Source organism: Drosophila grimshawi, unplaced genomic scaffold (genome assembly GCF_018153295.1).
Source record: "Drosophila grimshawi isolate 15287-2541.00 unplaced genomic scaffold, ASM1815329v1 contig_1377, whole genome shotgun sequence".
Taxonomy (NCBI): domain Eukaryota; kingdom Metazoa; phylum Arthropoda; class Insecta; order Diptera; family Drosophilidae; genus Drosophila; species Drosophila grimshawi.
In genome coordinates, this window is record NW_025062900.1 from 6678913 (window position 1) to 6691083 (window position 12171).

General features: G+C 36.0%; 1 protein-coding gene across 1 annotated transcript; it reads right to left on the reverse strand.

Annotated features, from left to right (window-relative positions):
• Positions 1-404: 404 nt before the first annotated feature.
• On the reverse strand, positions 405-2856 carry LOC116805272 (fibrinogen-like protein 1). Its single transcript, XM_032736273.2, has 5 exons — positions 2285-2856; positions 2155-2193; positions 1767-1805; positions 1087-1705; positions 405-1021 (listed from the first exon to the last, which is right to left on the reverse strand). Exons 1-5 carry the CDS (start codon positions 2769-2771, stop codon positions 901-903), a joined length of 1305 nt encoding a protein of 434 aa, XP_032592164.2. The 5' UTR covers positions 2772-2856; the 3' UTR covers positions 405-900.
• Positions 2857-12171: the final 9315 nt, after the last annotated feature.

Below are 12171 nucleotides of genomic sequence, written 5' to 3' on the forward strand. Positions count from 1 at the left end.
GCCACCCCCAACCGGTGAGGATTTGCTTTCTCACTGTTTGGCATTTATTTGCCTTCATTTTTGGGCCTTTACTAGGCACATCACGTACTTTCAAAACGCATTTCGTCACCTGAGCAGCGGGTCGCAATTGCTGTTCAGTGGTTGGCTCTTAGTTTCCACCGTATTTGTAGTCCACAGTGCACTTAATATTTTGGATCGCATTATGGGCTTGCCCTTAACAGTATATTTACTTCTTAACCATCAAAAAGAACAACGCTACTGTTCTGCAGTTGTATGGTCTAAATAGCTTCGACTCAAATTTTGTATTGTTTCACTACTTAAAATAATATATATAAATCAATATTTTAATTCTTTTGAATAAAATTTGAAAGAATTTGCAAAGAAAAAGCTTTGCTTTTCCTTTTTGATTTTTTTATTATGCTGTTTATTATGGGCGCAACTTAATCAACTTCAGCCCGATGATAATTTGTAGCTCTATAAAATACACTTAATCTACTTAAGCCGCAATCCCACGTCTCGCCATGACCATCCCTGGTATTCCCAGTTGTACATTTTCAACTAATTTACTGGTATTTAATTGCTGTTGGCCTCTGCAGAGCGCTAAGCGAAATATTGGCGGTTTACACTGTGCAGCGAGCATGAAATTGGCATTGGATTCAGACACAGTATTAGTAAAATATAGGTAGGTATTAGTAGTATGTCCCTCAACCAAAGAGGCTATATTAATTAATTTGATATCGAATGCAATATTAGCCGGTCATTGTCTTGGCTGCATTCGAATGTGTCTAAGAGGATGGACCGTTACCGGGCCAATGCTCTAATTCTCCCTTATCGGTAGATGCAACTACCTAAATGCGATGTGTAACAGTGGCAAAAAGCTTTATTTATATATCAAATTATTTAGTTATTTTTAATTGTATTTAAATTCTTGGGGCGAATTGTCATTATTACATTCGAATATGAATACGAATATGAATACCAGTCATTCCAGTAAATCTTTCCTGGCTTCCCGTTTAAATTACTATATTTAAAGAAATAATTTAATTATAATTAAATGTCATTGTATGTACAATATTATTTACTAACCTTGATCTACATTCATAATCATACCACCAGGCACCAGAAAGGAAATTTGCACAGTATTTATTATTTTTGTCGTGGGTTGAAAATTTTCTATTTAAACTTTTTCTCATGCCATCAGATGCTGTGCCGCTGTATGTGCCGAGAGATTCTAAAGTATAATTGTTTCCCTCATTACCAATCAGAAAATTATCATATTGAGCAAAAGTCCATTCATTTGTCCATTCATCATATACATAGACAATTAATTCGTGTTGCTGTGAATATGTGATAAGATGCAGATTTTCCAATCCAAGGAAAAAGTCATCATTCAAATCACCAAATCCACGCCTGTAATTATTCCAGTCACGAAAAAAATCATATTTATTATTAGAACGTCTTTGAATTATTATCCCACCATTCCCATTCATTTCACAAGAGACGTTTAAAGAAATGGTTGAACGCGGAATCTTTATGAGTTGGAGTCCTTTTAAATTCAAGCAGCTCTCTGGAAGCGAATCCTTTTGGTCATTTTGCAATTTTAAATTATCGTTAATTAAACTAAGATTTTGTTCTAACTTTAAAATGCGTTCATCTTTGCTATTCAGTTGTAACTTGATTGCATTAAGATTCTCTTCCAACTGGGCTGAAATTTAAAAAAAAGTGTTTGAGTTTAATCTAAAATACACTTTAAAAAGTTTACCAACATTTTTCATTCTGTAGATTTCTGTTTAATCTCTGCAGATCTTTAGGAAGAAAGAGAGAAAGAGAGAGACAGAGAGAGGATTAGGAAAATATGTATGTGATATGTATGTCTTATATTATTATGTTACTTTGTAATTTCAATTTCAATTAAATTATTTAATGAGACATTGGATTGTAAATTCTTTCTTTTAGTGTTGTGTCGGCATCCGCAACATTAGATTGCAATTGTTGTATTTTAACTTCATTATCTTGAATTGGTTTTTTATACTCAGTCCTCGTATTAGTGCAACTCCTTAATTCAGATTTTAAATTTGATATGCTTTCAACTTTCCAAGGGGGCTGAAGATTGGAAAATATTTGAATTTAACAAAAAAATAAAAGACATTTTACCTGTTATTTTTGTCTTCTTGTTATTTAACTTTTGAATGTCTAAAAAGTAGATTGCATAGAAAGAGAAGGAGATAGAGATAGAGAAAAATTAAAAAATACATATACAATCTGTATTACCATATTATCTTACCTAGCTTTAATATATTAATTTCATCATTTTGTTTAGCAATTCGTTGATCACATTTATTCTGATCTACAGTATTTTGCTTAGTTATTCCATCAATTATATTTTTAATTAAAATCTCAGCTTGTATTTGAGTTTGACCATGCTCCTTAATAATGTGATTATTTATTAGATCTCTAATCGCTGGCAATATTTTCTCTTGATTTTGAGCTGTTTGGTTATTTAACTGAGCCTGGCATTCAGTAATTTGATTTTCCAATTCCAAAATAAATGTTTTGGCTTCTTTGAAATTTGTATTTATTAGATCCTCGTCGAATTCATATTCCAATTTCTTTAATTTGTCTTCCTTCTCTGTGATAATTTTGTCATAGTTATGAAATTCATTTTTTAGTTCTTCCAATGTCAACGTGCTCTCCGTCTCGAAATGTGAGCTGACGCCACATCCTGACAAAATTATGCACAGAATAACACACACTGCAAAACACTTTTGCATTTTCCTTGATTTTCTTCCACCAAGCGTTTGCCACTACCGTCTCTTACTTAATGCCGACACATACTAAAATGAATATGACTAGAAGCTTGTTGAATTCAACTCTCTTATCAAATTGTATAAATTTTGCAAGCGTACTCTCATTATAGTATATATTACTTTATTCTTTACACATAGTGAAATAACCTCAACATGGTGGGAAGGTTAAATTTCTTATACACTTCCAGAGACTATTATAAATTTGTCGTGAACACTATGAAAGATACGTCTCCGACCTTAAAGAGTCGCCTGTCGGTTTCTTTGACTATCAAAGAAGAGTTATATATGCCGCAAATTTATATAAAACGATTATAATTTGAGTACCAAATTGTAAAGCATGTTCATTGGAAAAATCAAAATGAGGAGGTTGATTTCGGTCTGCAAGAGTATGTAATATTCGTTGCGTCTCGTTTTTTTATAAGTCTATTTTTTTATTTATTTAAAAAAGTGATATGTAACTTATATTTGGAATTGAATCAATTCCAAGTATTATGGTATTATTTAAACTCTATTCAGCTGCTATATCATTGACAAGAAATATCTGTATTTTATTGTTTTTCATTCATTGTCAGACTAACAGTCAGTAATTATTTTTATGTTAATACAGCAGACGCAGATACGGATTGAATTAGCTACTAAGAATAATTCCGCTAATTGAATCTCTGTTTTCGGCATGGCAATTCTAATTGAACTTTCAAGTGCATCTGTCTCTCTCTCTCTCTCTCTCTCTCTCTCTCTTTCTCGATATCTGCCCTTAATGATGCGGATTATGTTTGCATTTGCTTTAGCCTTATAGAGGAGGCCATATTCAAGTGGATGGACAACTTAAGTATTTGTTTGTCTTAATAAACGCTCGGTAAATTGTGCGTTTTATGCTGTAAATAAGGCAGCACCGACGTTTGATGTTTAATGATGTGCACAGCATGGATATGAATGGATGCTCCAAAGATGAACGAGTATCGGCTTATCTTCTATGCTTATAGAGAAACTAGTGGCTGCTGACTCTGCCTAGCCGGAAGCAGTCAAAGGAAAAACAAATGTATTTTTTTTTTGTCTTCCATTCTGTTCTGATTTCTTGCACTCAAAATGTATAAAAATTTAAAAAATATGGTCTATAATTTTAAAAATCGACGCCTAATTAAAAGCAATTTATAAGTTAGTAGAAATCCATGTTTCTTATGAAATGAAAAAATGTGTCCGACCTAGAATTTTTTATGAAGCTTCAGTAAAATATATTCTTATTAGTTTCATTGCTTATTGTTTCCAGAATGCAGTTAATGTGAACATAAATGCCTTTGGCTAGGGGAAGTGCAACCAATTTGCATGGCTTTTTAAAGCTAACTTTAAAGTTTGTTTTCTCAGCTGTGACTTAATTTCATTTTACATATATGGTATAAGCCCGTCACTCCGCACTCGCAGCACATTCGCACTCCGCGCACTTTAGATTAAGCTTGGAATGTCTGGCATGATGTTTTTGAGTAGCTCGAGCGATGATAATGTGCTCTGACTTGTGCAGTGGCAAAAGCAAAAGTTTACCAACAAAATACTGCTAAGCCCTGGTAAAAGTTTTATGACTAGACAGTTTTTGGGCATCGTTCGTCAATATGCTAATAATGTAAACGTACGGCCGGAAATTGTTTAGCTATAAACTTTGGTTGGTGGCTTACCATTACCAAAGGAGCAAACCACGTTCTATCTCTCTCATTCTCTCTTTCTCTCTCTATTCCCACTCGCTTGAATGAGTAACAAGCATATTTGATGAACTGTTCTTTGCTTAACTTAAAAAGAGTAGAAGGAACAAGCTTCTTATCAGCATTTTGGTCAATGTCACATTCTTGGAATTTCCGCTAATCAGTATATATTTTTGTTGTTCATAAATATTGTACAACAATATGTATAAATAAGAATATGATGTAATATACTTTATGAGTCACACACTTAAAAACAATATTATTAAAGCACTAAGCTCTGAGACACTTTTAAGTTAAATTGTGCATTTTCAAATCATGTTTTTTTTTTTTTTTTGTATTTTGTGTTGCTTTTCTTTAGCTACACTTGCATTGTCCTATGCAAACAGACAAGTCCACCTGAACCACTCGCACCACCCACTCAGTAGTACTCACATGCTCCGGGGCCATTTATCTTGATTTGTACAAACCTAACGACGTTTAAATGCTTGCTGCAAACGTTTTGCACCATTTGTTGTACCATTGTAGCAGACTGCTCACTGGATTCGGTTTCGTGGACTCGTGGATTCGTGGCATCACGTTGCTGGCTCGTCAGCTCCCAGTTCTGCTGGGTCATGTTTATGCTTGAATAATGTTGACAAAATCGCTGAAGCGACGGCGGTCAGCCAAGGATACATGCAGAGCAGTGTTGCCCAGCTTATCAACTTCGATCAAAGCAAATCTAGCCTTTTTCAATGTATAATTGGAGATAAGATATTGAACATTTCTTTATATTTCATTAAGAAGCTTTGTTGTACCAATGTCTAAATACAAAATATATTATTTATTTATGATTAAATACAATGATGGCTGTGTTTCGAATTCATGGAAGAACTTATTTATTTCAATATTAAAATTAAAATTTCAAACACCATTTTTGATCAATTCATGTCAAAACTTTGCAATTTTATTATTATTCATTATTGCTATCCTAAATGAGTTTCTGCTACTAGTACTTTAACTAGTAAATAATCAAAATTTATTTTTAAAAAATCAAAAACTTGTTTGCAGTACACTTAAAAATATATATATTTAGCTTTATTTTGACATTATTTTCTCGTGGGCAGCACCGATAGAGAGAGATAGAAATAGATACAAAATATACAAGCCAGTTACATGCCACGGACATGCGACCCGGCTAAACACTTTCAGGCAGCTCTCGTTTCTCTCGACCAGCGCCTGCCCTCCCCAGCACCACCCCCTGCACCGAACTCGTAGACAAATTGTCGGTGCTTGGGTGTGAAAATGTTGGCAAAGTGGCAATGACAATGCCCGACTAGCTACGGGGATTGCTAGAAACGCCTGCCCGCCTGTCTGCCTGCCTTGCTGGTTGACTGCCTGGCTGTTGCAGTTTTGTATCGTGTATCTTGTATCTTTTTTCGCTTAGGCAGACTGGCAACTCAAACTGGCGCTGCTCAAACTCGACGCTGTTATGACAAGTGGCTGCACCGTTTCTCGCCGTTTCCGAGCCATAAAGCAAATTGATGATGAAAAAGTTGTGCCCAAAAGCTTCGTGTTCGTGTCATGGCCTGTTAAATGTTGGCAATAAAAGTGAAAACTCTCTTGTCATACGGCGGTGCCGTTAGTTTGCCATTTAGTGGCCATAAGCGACTTTAGAAGCAGACATAAAGCTCTAACCTCTTAAAGTCATCGCCACATGCATTCTCCAGAATCTTAACGCCCCCCAATATTGCATTGTATAGGACACACCTGTGACAAGCTCATAAACATAACGAACGCATCGATTTATGAAAGAACCTTGTTTTTTTTTCTTTCTTTTATTGTATCCATAAATCAGGCCATAAAATCATATGAAGAAAATGCAAATATGAGTAAAAGTAATGCGGGCCGTCATAAATCTTAAAGGTTTGCTTAAGGTTGGCAAATTGAAAATATTATTAAATATAATTTTAGATACAATTGAAGAAAGAGGACTACACGATACATAAACGGATATGTTAGACTTATTACCAGCTGATCGCTATATAACTTCATTAAATACCATTTCAGAACTCAGCGTGTAAACTAAATAAAATAATAATAAAATACAGGAAAAATGTACTTATTTCTCATTTAGATTTTGAAACTAATGTTAAACAGTTAAATAAATCGTTTAAAAATATTAGAAGTAATTGCCATTAAATTTACCAGAACATTGAACTAAGACAACATTTGTGGAAATCTCCTGAATTTTGTGAAAATTAATTTAGCTTTATATTTATTTAGCAAACAATTAATTCTGAATTTTTTTTACTTGATTTTAGCGACATTTCCTCCATTATTTGTAATTTTTATTTAGAGCTCTTCAAAGTGCATAAAGTGACCCGAAATCTACCTTTCCTTTAATTAATAATCCGAACTTCGATTTCCACTCCACACTTCTCAAGGGTATTTTCAGCACCTCCTTTGACAACTCGACAAAAACCCAATCCTGTGGCTTAAGTTGCACTTTGGGAAACATATCGCCGTTTAATGATAAATTGCCACTATACAGAGTCAGGGATAAAACCAAAAGTTGCTCCGGTAAATAATCGAAATCAACCGCAGGAGCCACCCGTCGAAGCATTCGCAAATCGAGCGCTGATTGAAAAAAGTTGTATATTTTTTAACGTCAAATAAAAAATACAGAATCAACAACAACTTGGTGTGTTGCGTTGACAGCGAAGGGTGCGTTGAGCAATTGATAAATTTAATGGCGTTACGCATGTCAAGCTCGCAAAATCCTTAAGAGTGTCAAATTGGCAGCAAGCTGGCAGCCTCCCCACCTGACCCCCGCTCATCCTAAACAAATAAAAACGACAGCGAAAAAAGCTAAAAAATGAGCAAAAAAATCTTCGTTACAACATCGAAAGAAACTTCAACAACAGCAACAACAAATGAAAGTAACGAGAACAACGAAAACTCGTCTCGAACTAATGGAGAGATATGCAAAGTGGCAAGTAGCAAGCGGCAAGTGGCAAGTGCCAGGTGACGTAAATAAATTGTGAAACATACTTAAGACCTGTATGATAGATGTATATTTATACCACACCGACAAAAACAAAAACAGTAAACAACAGCAATCGTTGTTGGCCACCTTCAAAGTAATCCAAAAGTTTTCCAAATATCTTAGGCCCTGTTTTGTAAAACTTTTTTGCGGCAATCATTAATTTTATCCCCGAATGGAATTGTTGACAAGTAAAAAATAAATTAATAGATTGGATTGTATTTGTTGCGTGGGATTTACTTGATACCAAATGGAACTCTGTGTTCTGTATTTTGGCAAATGATGTGGCCAGCATTAAATTGAAGTGTTGTAAAACAAAATTGCACTCAAAAAAAATGGGGAAGAAAAATGGTTTTCAAAATGAATGAGTGTATTAAAAATGTGTAAATAATTGTACTTTGAACAAATTTATTATTATTCATTTTATGAATGAAGAATTAAAAATATCACAGATATTTTCATGCAAAGGGAGAGAAAGAGAAAAAGGAAAAGGCAGAGTTGGTAAAGAGCAAATGAAAATCTATATAAATAATACGATCGCACATTCCTTAAATTTGGTTAGTAAAATTTAATCGATTTTAAATCACTTGAGTTGTTATCCGTACCAAGCTGTTCGCCGTTTGCTCATCCAATTAGACCAAGAATGGCGTAACGTGTAAATCCTGTCGTTGACTAGCAGCGAAATGCATTTAAAATAACTGCAGCAAGCCAAAAAAAAGAAGAGGGCAACTTCTACAGTAGACGCTGGCAATGGATACAGCCTTATATATATATATATATATACAGAGACAGACAGAGACAGAGAGAGAGAGAGAGAGAGAGAGAAAGAGTAGTGGGAGTTAGTAGTAGGTGCGGAGTCAGCTCACTAAATGCATCACGTATTGGGTTTTGACATAAACGCTTGTCCTCGTTAGCGCCGCATCGTGTTCCTTGGCCAAAAAGGTGGGTTCGCGTTCTCGGTTTTCGGTTTTGTTTCAACAGCAGCTGCAGCTACACCTGCCCCCTGCGGCGCCCAACTAAAAACTTTTACAGCCAGCCACGTGGGGGCGAGAACAGTGAGCTGCAAACTTCGGTAGAGTTTCTTGTAGGCAGCCGCCAGCATTGATAAATTGCCGTTGTGCCTCGCCTGCGCCTAAACTGACGGTCCAGCTCAGATTTTATGCAAAAATTTAGCGTTTAGCAAACAAAAAAACACATAAAAAGCGTAGCAAGAAGCAGAGCAACACTCAGATGCAGCTTCAGTTGCAGATCCCTCGGGGTGTTGACTGACGGCGTTGCTGCTGGTGCTGAAATAATGCGGCCAATAAATGTCACAGACCCTCTCCTCCTCCTCCTCCCACTCCCCTTTCCAATCGCACGATTACCCCTGTAGCTGGCTGCTTTTATGTCTTTCTTTGGCCTTTGCAAATTGTGTATTTAAATGGCAGTTAAAGTGGCAACACGTTCCACTCCCGTTTGAAGTCGTCGATGATGAGTGATCACATGCAGCGACCCCAACTCCCACTGCCAATAGCAAGTGGTTACTGCTGCCAACTGCTTTATGGATGGATTTATAAATATTTCATGCGTTTGCGCAACGTAGCGGAAGTCACTCCAGGTCCGAGTGTTTACAATGAATCATACATTTTTATGAGCAGCCTCCCCATCATTCAAGCAGCTCCACGATGCAGATCTTAAAGCTGTCCCGCTGAGACAAAGGCAGTACTCGCATAAGCAATGCATCTCTTAAAGTGCAGGCTGTCTAATATCCAGCAAATCATCAATAAGAATTCTTCTTTGACAACATGTATACTTAAAGTTCCTGTACTATTTAAATTCGATTTTAATAATAGATTTGTCATCCGACTTACTTAAGAAATAGATTTTGCAAAGTGCAGATATTTTTAGCAGGTTTCATCATTATAGGGTATCTTCTAGTATTGCAATCTTAATCTGATCCATTCTTGGTTCTCGTCCTTCCCTTTTTCCTGGCCATATTCATATCAATTTGCATTCTGTGCAACCGACTCAAGTGACAATTGTGAGTGCTTGAGTCTTTTTCTCTCTCTCTTTTTTTCTCTTGATCATTTACATATTGGCACTTGGCACAATACTCATTCACATATCTTTAAAATGGCAAATCAAATGTTGCCAATTTGTGACAGACTACATAATCAATTTGCATATCTCAGATGTGGCGAACAGCGCTTATAATTTAGCCGTCACAATGTGGCACATAAATCAATCATATCCAATGTACATTAAGCCATTCAGCCTGACAATCTCGATGATATCATTAAATGCGTTTTCAAATTGATATGCACAGCGCTTTATGTTAATTATATGTTACTTTAATATAATAATAGAAGTCTAATCGAATTTGCCGTTTAAGTTGTGTATGATTTCATTGAGATATTATCTTTTTGGGGTATATCTTTGTGACATTATTTGAAACGCTTTTAAAATTTTAAACGTCATTATTAATTATTTAATTTTGCTGTTTTCCCTCATCTTTTTCTGCTCTTCATGCTTCGTGCTAATCCCTTAAGCAATTTTGAGCTCATTAAGATTAGCGACAGCTGAGACAAACACTTTCTGTGTATTTAGTTTATAATTAGCTAATTTTCATCATTTTTCGCATTTATAAAAAAGATTAAAAGTAGGGTTACAAATATTTCCGTTGGAGTTTAGTGAGTTTTTGAAGCAAAATATAACGAGAGATTTTCTTTTCAATTTATATAACTTAATATTAAGTTTGCTTTACCTTGACAAAAAGCTGAACAAATCGTATTTATTAACAAATAAATTTACAGATATGTTGCCTTATAAATTATATGCTTGGCATTGTTGCCAAATATCGCTTATCACATTTATCATGTGCACACAGCGGCGCTTATTGTTCTTTATGTTTGTGGAGAGTGAGAGGGAGAAAGAGAAAAAAATGTATTTACGATGGCGCAATTTGCATAATGTGCAAATCATAATACGAACTTCCTGTGCTTCGGCCCTGTATGGAGCATAAATATTGTAGCATTTGTAACAGACATCGCCCCAGCTAGAGATAAGTTATCAGCGACAGAAGTGCACACACGGGGCACCACACACTTGGATTCGATGTGGCATGCGAATGTTGCACAGTTGAGTGCTGAATGTGGTTGGCAAAACTTTATGCCAAAGCTCGACGACACGCCGCCCTCAAGGGGGGACTTTTTGGTTTTTTGTTCGGTTGATACAGGATAATAGCTGCAGCTTTAAATAGTCGTAAAGATCTCAAAGCCAACAAATGTTACACTTTATAACAGGGGTATGAGTGTGGTAAAGTCAGACGGAGGTGCATATTCAACCCCTTGCATTAAATGTTTTGTTGATCCTTATCAGTTGCCAATCGAGACCTGTTCAACTGTCTGTTAGGTTTTTCCCATGCATTAAAATATCTATATGAATTAATGAAGTCCACTCACACTCGACAGCGGAATTTCGATTTATGTTTAACATGCCATCTACAAATCCTACAACATTCATAACGATCCATTAATAAATACTTATGTAGATATACTCAAACATGTTTGTGAAGCAGCCTTGAGTCTGGTTACGAGGTACATTTTAGTCCAGCACTCTCAACTGCTGTTGTTCGTCTGTGTGGTTTACTGCGATTGTGTTAAATTTCAATTCACAACTTTGGAGCATGTAACAAGTGCAGCAAGTTGTTGCATTGTTGGAGGTAGTTACATGTGTCCAATGTCTGCAAAATGTGACTATGACAAATTTTGGTAAATGAAAAAAACTAACGAGCAAGTGAATGCCTAAACTCTGAAGTCGAAGTATGAATACACTTGCATTTTGAAAGGATTTATAATGAACTATGTATATGTTTTATATATACTTTATTTAAATAGGCAAACAATAGTTTGGCAGGAAATTATATATTAGTCATTTAGCATAGATTGATCAGTTAGTTCGTTAATAACATTATATATCACAGCTCTCACTTAGTATACTCGTACTCTCGAAGTTGTAGCGTATTTCAATGCAAATCAGAACATCGTCTACCACTCTGGCCATGCCAGGTGCCACACATGTGTCAACCGAGCTATGCAAAAACATTTGTGCAAAGCTTTAAGTGAAATCTCTAAGCGCGTTGAGCTCTGTGGTACTATGGCGATGACTATTGCAGCCCCACATCAATTCAAAACCAATAACTCAAAAACAAGAACCCAACAATCCGACTATCCAACAATCATGTGGCTGCATTTCAGCTAACAACATTTCTTATATTGTTTTCGTTTTGTTTTGCATTTTCTCACGTTGCTTTTTGCCTTGTGCAATTTCATTTCCCAGAATTCCATTTACACTCGAGCCCTTTGTCCCAACCTGTTCAGGCTGTTGGCCCCACGCCCCGAGAGCCCATCCCCCATGACTCCACCCAAAGGGGCTGCAATGTCACGACGACGTTTGCCCCGAATTGGCAGTGATAAATGTAGCGTCAAGGCAGCATCAGCTTTAGTTATAGCTTCAGCTACAGCTTCATGTTTGAAGCGGCCAGCTCGAAAAGTGTTTGCTATTTATGCGAAGGTATACAAAAAAAGAGTGACTCAAGTGTGGTTCAGAATGGTTCAAAGAATACTCTTCGAGTGCATCTGTATATTTTATAAAAGAGCGAGAAAGAGAGAGA